This window comes from Pongo abelii, chromosome 6 (genome assembly GCF_028885655.2).
Source record: "Pongo abelii isolate AG06213 chromosome 6, NHGRI_mPonAbe1-v2.0_pri, whole genome shotgun sequence".
Classification (NCBI taxonomy): Eukaryota; Metazoa; Chordata; class Mammalia; order Primates; family Hominidae; genus Pongo; species Pongo abelii.
The window spans coordinates 99,784,894-99,801,135 of NC_071991.2; the positions used below are offsets into that span (position 1 = coordinate 99,784,894).

The 16,242-nt window shown below is 39.4% G+C and overlaps 1 protein-coding gene across 22 annotated transcripts in view; it reads right to left on the bottom strand.

Moving 5' to 3' along the window:
- The window catches only part of FBXL13 (F-box and leucine rich repeat protein 13), a 277,460-nt gene that overhangs the window by 229,212 nt on the left and 32,006 nt on the right, over positions 1-16,242 (bottom strand). For 20 of the 22 annotated variants that reach the window (XM_054559623.2, XM_054559618.2, XM_054559619.2 and 17 more), the window contains 3 exons: positions 3,465-3,532; positions 2,708-2,856; positions 1,555-1,664 (listed from right to left, as the gene is read on the bottom strand). In XM_054559623.2, coding sequence (XP_054415598.1) covers positions 1,555-1,664; positions 2,708-2,856; positions 3,465-3,532 — 327 coding nt within the window. Of the gene's footprint in view, positions 1-1,554; positions 1,665-2,707; positions 2,857-3,464; positions 3,533-4,852; positions 4,925-16,242 lie in introns of those variants that run through there. The other 2 variants (XM_054559634.2, XM_054559631.1) reach the window with 1 other exon arrangement.

Consider the following 16,242-nt stretch of genomic DNA (forward strand, 5'->3'; position numbering starts at 1 on the left):
CACTCCATTTAAGTGAATATAGAATGATTGTTAGGTCAATAAATCATATATCTAGAAAAAAAGTTCTCTAAACACACAATTAACTATATAATATATATAATATACATATATCTTAATGATATTATTATAGTACATATAACATATATTATATATATTAATATATATCAACTACTGTGTGCAAAACATTATGTTCAGCATATGGAGAATACTAAGAGAACAATACTGCCTGCTCTCAGGGATTTTTTGTTTGTTTGTTTTTTGAGAAGGAGTTTCACTTTGGTCGCCCAGGCTGGAGTGCAGTGGCGTGATCTCGGCTCACTGCATCCTCCACCTCAAGGGTTCAAGAGATTCTCCTGACTCAGCCTCCCAAGTAGCTGGGATTACAGGGGCCCGCCACCATGCCTGGCTAATTTTTATATTCAGGGATGTTTAGCTGAAGGGGGTGTACAACGGGGGACTGGTCATGTACAGTTACCTATTTCACTATTAGACAATCAGTGATCAGGCATAGAGGGCAGTTATCAAAACACTAGCTTAATATACAGACTGGTGAAAAGCAGTGAATGAGCAGACTAACATAGTGTTAGGTACCCAAAGTAGAGCTGTTTCACTGGTAATATTGAAAAGGTAGTTTGCAAAAGGCAAAGCCTAGAGAACCAGCCTACAAGACCATCAGCTCAAAACCTATAGATTATAAACTTCTAGAGAGCATCTCAAGTAACCTCTGAGATGTTTAAAGCTCAGCACAGGCTGTAGCACTGTTTTAAGCATATGTAAGTAATAAATCTCCTCATACTCTTTTGCTGCATGTGTGCTATTGTCAGTCTCAACATCTGAACCAAATTCAGGTGAGTAGAGGCATTGATCCATGGGGCAACCACAGAAGAAGTGGATTTAACTTCACCCCACATTCTCTTTTCTATCTACCCTTACTTTGTATTTCAAAGAATATTAATAAAATATCTCCTACTAAATAATGTAACTACAGAAAAAAAATCCAGCATGTTTCTACATCTGATCATAGTGTTACTCTGAGCATACTAAACCAATATTAAGTAATGATATACTAATAGCTGAAGTAAATTTTAAATTATTAAGTTAAAGAACAAGAATCCTGGCCAGACGCGGTGGCTCACGCCTGTAATCCCAGCACTTTAGGAGGCCGAGGTGGGCAGATCACCTGAGGTCAGGAGTTCAACACCAGCCTAGCCAACATGGTGAAACCCCATCTCTACTAAAAATACAAAAAAATTAGCTGGGTGTGGTGGCAGGCACCTGTAATTCCAGCTACTCGGGAGGCTGAGGCAGGAGAATTGCTTGAACCTGGGAGGCAGAGGTTGCAGTGAGCCGAGATCGCACCATTGCACTCCAGCCTGGACAACAAGAGCAAAACTCTGTCCCAAAAAAATACATATTAAAAAAAAACAAGAATCCCATCAAAAGTAGACAATATTCAGGATTTTAGTATTTTCCACACACAGCATTATTATTTGAGGCAACATGAATACAACTGAAAAATTCAGATTCTTAAAAAATTGTTTCAATATACAATACCAGCTCATCTTCTTTCTTTTTACTCTTATGTCTTGCTGTATTCCGCCATTTTGTTAGGATAATGGTTAGCTTGTGACAATAGATGATCTGTTGTATCCGCAATAGCATATCTGAAGGAAATTTACTAGATTACTGTATATATTAATAGGTATAGCTGTTTCCAAAAAACACAAAGTGATTTAATGGTCTATCATGTTTATGAGACAATGTCGCATCCCATCGTTTTTGTTTGGTTTTATTTACACTTGAAATTAATTACTTTTGATAGCATTAGTACTCTCGAGACTTTATTAACCTGGAAACATCACCTTTGCCCCTTAGAAATTAAGATGTAATAGCTGCAATAGAAATGTCAAGACATGTATCATTTCTTTTTTTTAAACAAGGTTGTTCTTTGTAAAACCAGAACTTCTAAACTTTTTCATAAGAAATACAGTCATAAGGTAGCATTTAGATCCAATGCCTTTGAATTTAATTTTATGTCCTATGATTAACCAGTTCCTAACCCTTCATTACACTAATGTTAAAATCTTCGGAGGGTCCACTCTAACTGAGGTACCAACCAAAGCCAGTCAAAAAGAAATGATTCTCTGGTTTGCAACAGTCATAAATAAGTTATTATCAGGAGAGTTGCAAAAAAATCTAACTGGAAGGCAAGAGCTCTTGGAGGTTATACTGAGTGGGCATGGATCACATGAATGTACCTCCCATCCACTCAGTATAACCCCCAAGGTCTTAAGAGAAGATAATTTTTATTTTTAAGTTTTGTCATATATACATTAAATGTAATATTTGTAAAAAGCATAAACCTCTTTACAAAAATAGTCAATTTTGGTACCTGTCCATACTATTTGGAACCCATCCAGCTCTCTATTATGTAAAAAAGCTCATAGTAGATTCTATTTATATTCATGTATACATACACACAAATGCACACAAGATTTGATTTTAAATGTTTTCTATTAAAATAAAATCCTTTGAGACAAATCTCATTAAGTATTTTTAAATTAGCAGCTCTACCTTCATTTCATGACAATTATCTAGACATAAAAATGGTAGGTTCTCTAAGTATACAAAGTATGCTTAACTGTTAGTTTTTTTATTATTTCAATAAATGGATACAAAAAGTAATTGCTACTATGTAAGAATTTACTTTTAAGTTTTTCTTTCTGGTCTTCCATATAAGAGTGCCAGTGATGAAATACAGATTTTTGAAGTCTGAAATTGTAACATGTCACTGCTCTGTTCATTTTTTCAGCCAGGACGACATTTTCATCTGTACGAGCTATGTCTCTCCAAGTGCTGCAGGCAGAAGACATTTTTTTAAAAATAATATTTTGATATTAGGGCAATATATCAGTAAATAAATTAAGGTGAACAAAGAATGATATCTCCTTTATGACCTCAAAAGCCACAGCATAAAAAGAAACTTCTACAACTTGGGTATGACCTGAAGAATTCCTAAGAGTTATAGAGAAAAATGGAGACTATATGAGTCATATTTCTTTTTGGATAAAATAAAGAAATCATGGGATAAAATCATGTTGTCATAATTCCAATTTACCAAAAGAACCACCTAATGATGTCTTTTTTTTAAAGGAATCTAAATTCCACAACATATTTGGCTCCAAGGGTTTCAGATAAGTGGACTGTGAAACTAACCATATTTTAATTTTAAAGTTTTATTTTTTAAGAAAAGATAGTTATACCTTAAAGAAGTAAAATACATATTTTAACTAAGTAAAAGCTGATTAAATATAAAAGAAATATATAATACAAAATGGTAGAAACATGATTAGACAGATAAAATCAGCACAACTGGCCAAAAGTGAATTTTACTTTGCACGGAGAATATGAATATCAAGAATAAAAACTCAAAGATGAAGAAATTGTAAAAATCACATTCTTACCAAAAATGAGTCTTTACTAAATGTCCAGTATAAAAGCTACAGGCTTTTATCATCAATTCCGGAGTCATCTAAAGTAAATAAATAATTGAAATAACAAATATTAGAAATAAATGGAATGCACAGACTACCTCTGCAAGATACTCAAGAAAAAGAGAGCAATGGATGCCAAGAGGGAAAGGAATTGGGCAGTTGGAGACAGGAATGGGCTGAAATAACTATATACCATTTACGTTTTGGAATTTTGTGTATGTCTATAAGCTATTTTTTTAAGTTAAAATAACAGCTTAATATATTTTCCCATTATATCTCACTTAGTTTGAAGCATTTTGAGTTAAGCATCATGGCATTGTTATGATAAGCTATATTTATAATAGTATAGAATTGCAGTTCTGCTGTTCACTATTAAAACAGAATGATTTTCTGAATCATTCTGAATCAAACAGAATGATTTTTTCAAGGATATAAACTGAGATTCTCTTTTCAACATAGAGGAATTCCTCATTTACCAAGCAGGAATACGAAAACCACATAAATTAGAAGTCTAAACTGTGGAATATGCTTAAAGAGATGCAAATTTATCACTTACAGCTATTCACAATAACATGTGGCAAGAGCTAACTGAAATCATCTACACCTTCTGTGCATTCTTTAATAAGTAAAGATATTATTATACTAACATATGTATTATATGCACATGGCTACTGTTAAGTGTTAATGGTGTTTTCCTCTTATTTTATTGCCACTTTGCTTACTATATAGATATACAAACATATGGTCACATCTATTTGGTGTATAGGTAAGTTTGGTTCAAATCTATACCAACAGCCAAGAATTCTGAATTCCACTTTTCTAAGGCAAATGTTTTCTCCTTTGCATATTGCTGTAAATACTTTGTTAAATTAACAGATATGGCATACACATGTTCATCATAGATTTATTTTAGGCATACAAGAAAGGCCCATAGGACCCCTGCCATGTGAAAATCCTCACTTTTGATGGAGATTAAATGCAAATTATGCCTACAGTGAGGGAAAACATAAATGATTCAAGTCATTCTTCACTAAATTCAGATTTTTATAGAAGAAAGGAATCCAGATGAGTAAAGAAGGAGTATTGAGGATATTACAGCAGGCAGGATAAAAACCAAGAAGGGGATGAGGTGGCAGAGGCAGACAAATTTCATTAACATTACAATTTTTCAGTACTGTTGTAGGTCCCTAAATTTCATGAGCTTGATTCTTTTTAGATGATATTACCTGAAAAGTCCTAAATAAATAACTACAGTAAATGATATGTCATAAAAATATGAGTATATGACCAAATGAATATAGTTCAAAACATTATAGTAATAATGACTTTGAAAAGAATTATTAAAATTCAGCAAGTACCATTTGAACTCAGGTTTTCTTTTCTGATGATCAACTCTTTAAAACAGCATAAAAGTATTTTCTATTCTATTACTGAAAGAAGTAATTTAAATCCTCATTAATTCATGATTTATAATACACCAGAATTTTTGTTGTTCTAATATTCATTTTTTAAGAGTTTCTCTTCAAAAATTTTTATTTTAACTTTACATTTATTGTTCTCCCAGTTTGGAAGAGAGGGAGGGAGCGAGGGAGGGAGGGAGGGGAAAGGAAGGAAGGAGAGAAAGAAACAATTAAAATCACGATTTTTCCTTATTATTATTATTATTGGTATACTCTTATTTTCTTCACAGGGAAAAGCAAGTTTAAGAGAGCATCTCCAAGGGACTAACATGCAAGACGACTCCAGCCCAGTAATGCCCCATTCCCCACTTGGGGGTGGGGATGTGTTGACTTCACTGCAGCTCCAAGGAATCTCTGGCCAATCCAACCACTGGGCACATGTCTGGACCGCTTAGTCACATGACTTCACTTCCTCCATTTACGTTTCCACCACCCACACTCCAGCCAATGGCTTCCCACCCTTCATAGTCGCTGCATATTGTTTAACCGCTTCTGAATGAAAAATATTCTTCCTCTCACCTTTTAATTCCAGCTGGCAGTGTTTTGCACAGAGTAGGAGCTCAACAAATATATATGTATTGATCCATCAACAGAATTAGAAAACTGCTTAGATGCAAGCCAATTCTCTGCCATCTGACTACCACAGATGGAGGGCAAAGGATTCTGGTAACAACTTTGTGGGCAAGTCAGTGGATAAACAGCAAGTTAGCACTGGCTACAGATGGCCTCAGAGTACCCTCACATAACACTCACACCACTAGTGCTGCTGTCCCCTGACACCCGTAGTTATAAACAAAGTGAGGGAGGAATGGACAGTGCATCACAATACGATTTCTGAGAGTACAGGTACACTGTAAGGTTAATTTCTAGTCTGGAAATAAAAGAAAAAATTCTACCATAAGAGATGATTTTTAAAGTTAAAGAGTGGGAATGTGTAAATAAATAATGAATTAGTTGCAAAAGATTTTTCATAGTATGAAGTTAGGGTTTAACACTACTTTTTTAGGCCAGTGGCCTGCAAGAAGCCAGTTGGAATCACCTGCGAAACTTGTAAACTACCCAGGCTCACTTCCCAAGATTCCTTAGCCCTCCACTCTTACCCTCTCTAGGAATTACTGCTGTGGTTAGTCACTATTATGACTGAGAGTATGTCTTATTCCTCATGTACACTGGGGACAGAAGAGTGTTAAGGCCCAAATTTTAAGCTGAGTTCCAGCAGCATACAATAGCACACACACTAGTTTCAAGGAAACATATTTTTATAGATTAGGAGAGAAAAAGAAGTGAAATATAAAACTGATTTCTTTTTGAAAAGATATTATATGTAGCATGATTACAACCCAGTCCTAAAAAAAAAAGCTTATAAAAAAATTTCATTCCTCTGCCAGGGTTGGAGGAAAATAAGATTTAAAATTTCAAACTTACAGAGAAATAAAATAAACACCTAATACCCACAGTCCATGTTTAACATTGTCAACATTCTGCCATACTTGCTTTTTCTATTTTAAAGTATATAAATTAAGATATCATGACATTTCATCCCCCAAATCTTATAATATCCATCTCTTAAAAAATGAGTACATTTTCTTTGCAACCACAATTCCATTATCCTGCCTTAGACACTTAATAGTAATTGCTTAATATCATTGTACCCATGCTATAGCCAACTCTCTGGAATTGGCCTCCAAATGTCTTATACGGCTTGTTGAAACTAGAATCCAGACAAGGACCATATATTTGCATTGCAAACTCAGTTGATGTGAGGATTTCAATAGCTACAGAAAAAAAGTTTTAGTTTTTCCTTCTCCTTTTCTATATTTTCAACATTTAATAAGTATGAGGTGTGCAGTGGAGGTGGGATAACATTGGCCTAAATCTAATGGTTTCTGTTACCTGGGCCTGTCTAATATTACATTCTAAAAGTCAGCCAGGCATGGTGGCTCACACTTACAATCCCAAAACTTTGGATGGCTGAGGTGGGAGGATCCCTCGAGCTCAGGACTTAAAAAGTAGCCTGGGCAACATAGTGAGACCTTGTCTCTACTAAAAATAAAAAATTAGCTGGGTGTGGTGGCATGCACCCATAGTACCAGCAACTTGGGAGGTTGAGGTCGGAGAATCACTGGAGCTCAGATAGAGGCTGCAGTGAGCAAGCTATGATTGTGCCACTGCACTCCAGCCTGGGCAACAGAGTGAGACCCTCTCTCTCTCTCTCTGCTGTCTCTCTCTCTCTCTGTCTGTCTCTGTCTCTCTCCATCCCCCTCATACACACACACACACACACACTCTCTCTCACATACACAGAGTTCTAAAAGTCAATTTAAATGTTTTTGTTTTGACAGACAAGAGACTAAGAAAGGTTTTTTTGTTTTTTGTTTCTGTTTTCTTTTTTCTTTTCCTATCCTCTGAAAGAAAAACAAGAACAGGGATAGGGGTGGGGAGCCACATGGCATCTGTCTCTGCCACCTGAATTGGGGGTCTGAGTCTTAGGGAAGAAAGAACTGCAGGCAGAATCCAAAAGAACTGCTCCTATGAGGCACACAGCACTATTTGTGCAATACAAAGTGAAGGAAAGGCATTGTGTCCAGAATTGGTGGGTTCTTGGTCTCACTGACTTCAAGAATGAAGCCGCGGACCCTCGTCGTGAGTGTTACAGTTCTTAAAGGCGGCATGTCTGGAGTTTGTTCCTTCTGATGTTCGGATGTGTTCAGAGTTTCTTCCTTCTGGTGGGTTCGTGGTCTCGCTGGCTCAAGAATGAAGCTGCGGACCTTCGCGGTGAGTGTTACAGCTCTTAAGGTGGCACGTCTGGAGTTGTTCGTTCCTTCTGGTGGGTTCATGGTCTCGTTGGCTTCAGGAGTGAAGCTGCAGACCTTCGCGGTGAGTGTTACAGCTCATAAAGGTAGTATGGACCCAAAGAGTGAGCAGTAGCAAGATTTATTGCAAAGAGCGAAAGAACAAAGCCTCCACAGGGTGGAAGGGGACCAGAGCAGGTTGCCACTGCTGGCTGGGGCAGCCTGCTTTTATTCTCTTATCTGGCCCCACCCACATCCTGCTGATTGGTAGAGCCGAGTGGTCTGTTTTGACAGGGCGCTGATTGGTGTGTTTACAATCCCTGAGCTAGACACAAAGGTTCTCCACATCCCCACCAGATTAGCTAGATACAGAGTGTGGACACAAACGTTCTCCAAGTCCCCACCAGAGTAGCTAGATACAGAGTGTCGATTGGTGCATTCACAAACCCAGAGCTAGACACAGGGTGCTGACTGGTGTGTTTACAAACCTTGAGCTAGAGACAGACTACTGATTGGTGTATTTACAATCCCTTAGCTAGACATAAAGGTTCTCCAAGTTCCCACTAGACTCAGGAGCACAGCTGGCTTCACCCAGTGGATCTCGCACTGGGGCTGCAGGTGGAGCTGCCTGCCAGTCCCGCAACGTGCACCCACACTCCTCAGCCATTGGGTGGTCATGAGACTGGGTGCCGTGGAGCAGGGGGCAGCGCTCGTCGGGGAGGCTTGGGCTGCACAGGAGCCCACGGAAGGCGGGCAGGGAGGCTCAGGCATGGCAGGCTGCAGGTCCCAAGCCCTGCCCTGCGGGAAGGCAGCTAAGGCCTGGTGAGAAATTGAGCACAGCGGCTGCTGGCCCAGGTGCTAAGCCCCTCACTGCCCCGGCCAGTGGGGTCAGCCAGCCGCTGGGAGTGCAGGGTCCACGGAGCCCACACCCACCTGGAACTCGCACTGGCCTGCAAGCACCACATGCGCCCCGGTTCCTGCCCATGCCTCTCCCTCCACACCTCCTCGCAAGCTGAGGGAGCCAGCTCCAGCCTTGGCCAGCCCAGAAAGGGGCTCCCACGGTGCAGCAGTGGGCTGAAGGGCTCCTAAAATGCCGCCAAAGTGGGAGCCCAGGCAGAGGAGTTGCCGAGAGTGAGCGAGGGCTGCGAGGGCTTCCAGCATGCTGTCACCTCTCAGCGTGTCCCCCACTACTGTACAGCACACAGAGCAAAAGGCCATCAAATTTAATGTGACTTTAAATTTTGCAAACTTAAACTAATGTGATACAAAAAATATTACAAAAGTCTTACATTATGCCACTTTTTGAAATAATACAATCTTTCAAATTAAAATTTTACTGAGAGGTATTTCCTTTCAAAGCTGGTGGGAAAACGAATTAAAAGTTTAAGTTTTGCCACAAAGTGGTACTATTTCGGCAGGTAAACAAATGTGGTTTTAGTCTTGAAGCATGAGTTTGAGTTATTAGCAGTCTTCAGCAAAATACAGCATCTTGTGAAAAGTGTGACCAACCAGTGTGGTCTGAGTAAAGTTGGCAGGCCAAGGGAAAGGAAGAGTATTTGGCACTTAAGGATTTGCAGGTGTACAGCCTGGAACACCAGCTCAGGCAGACATTGGGGCTCTTAGGAAGACCAGAGTGGCAGTTCTAGGGTTCCCCTTCAGATGGCCTCACAGGTTCCAGACAGACACTAGGAGGAATTCTTGAATTCACATGGGATAGCTTTGGGATTCCCAGACACAAATGGGTAGAACTTGAAGGGGAAACTGATCTCTTGTGTTACGAAGACAGGAGCTAGAGGCAGTGAAATCTGGGATATTCCTATTAACACTGCTCTACTTATATCCCAGGCTGGTGAGACCTGGGGAAGTGTTGCAGTAAATGAAAAAATAATGAAATACTATTACGAATCATTACTGTTGACTTAACAGACACCAAATCTATGGCTCTTTAATATAAGTAGCAATTGGTCCCATTAATTTTTAATTTTGTAAGATATCCATTTACTATATGTAAAAAAATGCATTTAAACAACAGCTATAGAAAAAAAGTTTCAGTTCTATAAAATACTTAAAGTACCTAGTAAAGTATTAAGAATCTGGTAAGAACTAAATGTAAAATAAATGTAAATCATTAACTTTATATTATAATTTTTAGCTTTCAGCATATTGTAATATTATTTTTCTTCTGGCAAGCAATTCCCTTTATTGCTCAGTTAACCTGCGAATCAAAAGATTATATATGAAATCGTCTTAACACAATTCACCATATTATAAAGTACCATGCCTTTACTTCATTAATGAGCTTCATTTATATCCCACATAGTATCATTCTAGAATAGGGGTCTCCAACCCCCAGGCCACAGACTGGTACAGGTCCATGGCCTGTTAGGAACTCGGCCACACAGCAGGAGGTGAGCAGTGGGCAAGCGAGCATTACCTCCTGAGCTCCACCTCATCAGCCGCAGCATTAGATTCTCACAGGAGCACGAACCCCACTGTGAACTGTGCATGCAAAGGATCTAGGTTGTGCGTTCCTTATGAGAATCTAACTAATGCCTGATGATCTGAGGTACAACAGTTTCATCCCTTAATCACCCCCACCACCCCACCACAGTCCATGGAAAAAATTTCTTCCATGAAACCGGTCTCTGGTACCAAAAAGGTTGGTGACCACTGTTCTAGAATAATACTAGCAAAACAGAATGGGGATTATAAATATGTGTTGAATGGATATGCCTAATTTAAATCCCTCTCAACTCTGATTTTTTTTTTTTTATTTTTCAAAAGCCCTAAAAGTTAATAACAATAGCAAAAAGAAGCCATATCTTTAATACAGAGAGAACATATCTTTATATATAGCAGCACGGCATGGTATGAAGTGTTGAATTTTTCATGATGAGTCATTTTTCTTATTTCTTGATCTTCTGCAAATTACTGATTTATTTATTTATTTATTTATTTATTTATATTTGAGACAGAGTCTCAATCTGTCACCCAGGCTGGAGCACGATCTTGGCTCACTGCAATCTCCACTCCCCAGTTCATGCGATTCTCATGCCTCAGTCTCCTCAGTAGCTGGGATTACAGGTGTGCACCACCACACCTAGCTAATTTTTGTATTTTTAGTAGAGATGGGGTTTCACCATGTTGCCCAGGCTGCTCTTGAACTCCTGGCCTCAAGTGACCTGCCCACTTCGGCCTCCCAAAGTGTTGGGGTTACAGGCACAAGCCACAGTGCCTGGCCCAAAAGAGTCTTTAATACCTAAAGGGCTTTTGTGCCTGGACAGAAACACTCACTAACATTTGTACTTTAATGCTTTTTATCAATAAACACATATCTAAATAAAAACAATTTTGGAAACTCAATGTTTCTTAAACATGCTAATGTTTGTTACCAACTTCATTAAGTAAAGTCCCTGAAATAATTTAAACTACAATTACAATTTACAAAGCCATTCCTTACAACACCTAAAATGCAATAGCAGACAGAATATACATAAATATCACATCATTATTATTATATGTTACACTTAAACTTATCCTAAACAACATGAATCTAGTTCATATCTTCATTATTTCCACACTTTACTATTTTTTACTCCTTCCAGATTACAGTAATGTTTATTTTGATGCCTTATCAGATAACAGTAATGTACTCAGTTTCAAAAGAAATGAAATACCTTTGCCGAGCCAACAAGGATACAGGATCAACCAACTGATTATCAACCAACTGATTCTTGTTTGGGTCACAGGCACTGTCTGCCTCTCCCAAATGATTAAAACTCCAGCCCCTAAGGGTCCTAAGATTAAGTTTCCTTTCCATAGTTAAACTTTGTTCATCAGTAAGACTTTTCAAATCCACATCTTTCATTTACATTTTAGGGTTTTTTTACACGGTGCTCCTCTGTGATATCATTATTTTAAAATATTTTATATTTTATTTTATTATTTTAAAAGACACAGTGGGTCAAGCCTGTAATCCTAGCACTCTGGGAGGCTGAGGTAGGAAGATCTCTTGAGGCCAGGAGTTTGAGATCAGCTGGGGTAACACAGCGAGACTCTGTCTGTACCAAAGGAAAAAAAAATTAGCCAGGTATGGTAGCTCACACCTAGTAGTCCCAGCTACTCAGGAGGCAGAGGCAGGAGGATTGTTTGAGCTCAGGAATTCAAGGTTACAGTGAACTATGATCATGCCACTGCACTCCAGCAAGAGTGACAGAGTGAGACCCTGTCTGTAAAAGAATACTTTTGGGCATGCTTCCAAGATGGCCAAATAGAAACAGCTCCGGTCTGCAGCTCCCAGCGAGATCGACACAGAAGACGGATAATTTCTGCATTTCCAACTGAGGTATCTGGTGCATCTCACTGGGACTCGTTGGACAGTGGGTGCAGCCCACAGAGGGCGAGCTGAAGCAGGGTAGGACGTCGCCTCACCCAGGAAGTGCAAGGGGTCAGGGGATTTCCCTTTCCAAGCCAAGGGAAGCCATGACAGACCGTACCTGGAAAAACGGGGCACTCTTGACCAAATACTGAGCTTTTACCACAGTCTTAGCAACATGCAGACCAGGAGATACCTCCCGCGCCTGGCTTGGTGAGTCCCACACCCATGGAGCCTTACTCACTGCTAGCGCAGCAGTCTGAGATCAACCTGCGACACTGCAGATTGGCAGGGTAAGGGGCATCTGCCATTGCTGAGGCTTGAGTAGCTCACAGTGTAAACAAAGACGCCAGGAAGCACAAACTGGGCGGAGCCCACCGCAGCTCAGCAAGGCCTACTGCCTCTATAGATTCCACCTCTGGGGACAGGGCATAGTAGAACAAAAGGCAGCAGACATCTTCTGGAGACTTAAACGTCCCTGTCTGACAGCTCTGAAGAGAGCAGTGGTTCTCTCAGCATGGCGTTTGAGCTCCAAGAATGGACAGACTGCCTCCTCAAGCAGGTCCCTGACCCCCATGTAGCCTGACTGGGAAACATCTCCCAGTAGGGGCCAATAGACACCTCAAACAGGCGGGTGCCCCTCTGGGACGAAGCTTCCAGAGGAAGGATCAGGCAGCAATATTTGCTGTTCTGCAGCCTCCACTGGTGATACATAGGCAAACAGGGTCTGCAGTGGACCTCCAGCAAACTTCAACAGACCTGCAGCTCAGGGGTCTGACTGTTAAAGGAAAACTAACAAACAGAAAGGAATATCATCAACATCAACAAAAATGACATCCACAGCAAAACCCCATCTGTAGGTCACCAACATCAAAGACCAAAGGTAGATAAAACCACAAAGATGGGGAGAAACCAGAGCAGAAAAGCTGAAAATTCCAAAAAACACAGGGCCTATTCTCTTCCAAAGGATCGCAGCTCCTCACCAGCAAGGGAACAAAACTGGACGGAGAATGAGTTTGACAAGTTGACAGAAGGAGGCTTCAGAAGGTGGGTAATAACAAACTTCTCTGAACTAAAGGAGCATGTTCTAACCCATCGCAAGGAAGCTAAAAACCTTGAAAAAAGATTAGATGAATGGCTAACTAGAATGAATAGTGTAGAGAAGACCTTAAATGACCTGATGGAGCTGAAAACCACAGCATGAGAACTTCATGATGCATGCACAAGCTTCAATAGCCGATTCCATCAAGTGGAAGAAAGGATATCAGTGATTGAAGATCAAATTAATGAAATAAAGCAAGAAGACAAGATTAGAGAAAAAAGAGTGAAAAGAAATGAACAAAGTCTCCAAGAAATATGGGACTACGTGAAAAGACCAAATAAATATATGTTTGATTGGTGTACCAGAAAGTGACAGGTAGAATGCAACCAAGTTAGAAAACACTCTTCAGGATATTATCCAGGAAAACTTCCCTAACCTAGCAACGCAGGCCAACATTCAAACTCAGGAAATACAGACACCACCACAAAGATACTCCTTGAGAAGAGCAACTCTAAGACACATAATTGTCAGATTCACCAAGGTTGAAATGAGGGAAAAAATGTTAAGGGCAGCCAGAGAGAAAGATCGGGTTACCCACAAAGGGAAGCACATCAGACTAACAGCGGATCTCTCGGCAGAAACCTTACAAGCCAGAAGAGAGTGGGGGCCAATATTCAACATTCTTAAAGAAAAGAATTTTCAACCCAGAATCTCATATCCCGTCAAACTAAGTTTCATAAGTGAAGGAGAAATAAAATCCTTTATAGACAAGTAAATACTGAGAGATTTTGTCACCACCAGGCCTGCATTACAAGAGCTCCTGGTGGAAGCATTAAACATGGAAAGGAACAACCAGTACCAGCCACTGCAAAAACATGCCAAATGGTAAAGACCATCGATGCTAGGAAGAAACTGCATCAATTAACAGGCAAAATAACCAGCTAACATCATAATAACAGGATCAAATTCAAACATAACAATATTAACTTTAAATGTAAATGGGCTAAATGCCCCAATTAAAAGACACAAACTGGCAAACTGGATAAAGAGTCAAGACCCATCAGTGTGTTGTATTCAGGAGACCCATCTCATGTGCAAAGATGCATATAGGCTCAAAATAAAGGGATGGAGGAATACTTACCAAGCAAATGGAAAGCAAAAAAAAAAGCAGGGGTTGTAATCCTAGTCTCTGATAAAACAGACTTTAAACCAACAGAGATCAAAAAGAGACAAAGAAGGCCACTACATATTGGTAAAGGGATCAATTCAACAAGAAGAGCTAACTATCCTAAATATATATGCACCCAATACAGGAGCACCCAGATTCACAAAGCAAGTCCTTAGAGACCTACAAAGAGACTCAGACTACCACACAATAATAATGGGAGACTTTAACACCCCACTGTCAGCATTAGACAGATCAACGAGACAGAAGGTTAACAAGGATATCCAGGACTTGAACTCAGCTCTGGACCAAGAGGACCTAATAGACATCTAAGAACTCCACACCCCAAATCAACAGAATATACACTCTTCTCAGCATCACATCGCACTTATTCTAAAATTGACCACATAATTGGTAGTAAAACACTCCTCAGCAAATGTAAAAGAACAGAAATCACAAAAAACTGTCTCGCAGACCACAGTGCAATCAAATTAGAACTCAGGATTAATAAACTCACTCAAAACTGCACAACTACATGGAAACTGAACAACCTGCTCCTGAATGACTACTGGCTAAATAAATAACGAAATAAAGGCAAAAATAAACATGTTCTTTGAAACCAAGGAGAACAAAGACACAATGTACCAGAATCTCTCGGACACATTTAAAGAAGTGCATAGAGGGAAATTTATAGCACTAAATGCCCACAAGAGAAAGCAGGAAAGATCTAAAATTGACACCCTAACATCACAATTAAAAGAACTAGAGAAGCAAGAGCAAACACATTCAAAAGCTAGCAGAAGGCAAGAAATAACTAAGATTAGAGCAGAACTGAAGGAGACAGAGTCACAAAAAAACTCTTCAAAAAAATCAATGAATCCAGGCGCTGGTTTTTTGAAAAGACCAACAAAATTGATAGACCGAGAGCAAGACTAATAAAGAAGAAAAGAGAGAAGAATCAAATAGATACAATAAAAAATGATAAAGGGGGTATCACTACCGATCTCACAGAAACACAAACTACCATCAGAGAATACTGTAAACACCTCTACACAAAGAAATTAGAAAATCTAGAAGAAATGGATAAATTCCTGGACAAATACACCCTCCCAAGGCTAAACCAGGAAGAAGTTGAATCTCTGAATAGACCAAAAACAGGTTCTGAAATTGAAGCAATAATAGCCTACCAACCAAAAAAAAGACCAGGACCAGACGGATTCACAGACAAATTCTACCAGAAGTACAAACAGGAGCTGGTACCATTCCTTCTGAAACTATTTCAGTCAATAGAAAAAGAGAGAATCCTCCCTAACTCTTTTTATGAGGCTAGCATCATCCTGATACAAAAGCCTGATAGAAACAAAGCAAAAAAAGAGATTTTTAGGCCAATATCCCTGATGAACATCAATGCAAAAATCCTCAATAAAATACTGGAAAACTGAATCCAGCAGCACATCAAAAAGCTTATCCACCATGATCAAGTTGGCTTCATCCCTGGGATGCAACGCTGGTTCAACATATGCAAATCAATAAACATAATCCATCACATAAACAGAACCACATGACAAAACCACATGATTATCTCAATAGATGCAGAAAAGGCCTTCGACAAAATTCAACAGCCCTTCATGCTAAAAACTCTCAATAAACTAGGTATTGATGGAACATATCTCAAAATAATAAGAGCTATTTATGACAAACCCACAGCCAATATCCTACTGAATGGGCAGAAACTAGAAGCATTCCCTTTGAAAAGTGGCACAAGACAAGGATGCCCTCTCTCAATACTCTCAATACTCCTATTCAACATAGTTTTGGAAGTTCTTCTGGCTAGGGCAATCAGGCAAGAGAAAGAAATCAAGGGTATTCAATTAGGAAAAGAGGAAGTCAAATTGGCCCTGTTTGCAGATGACA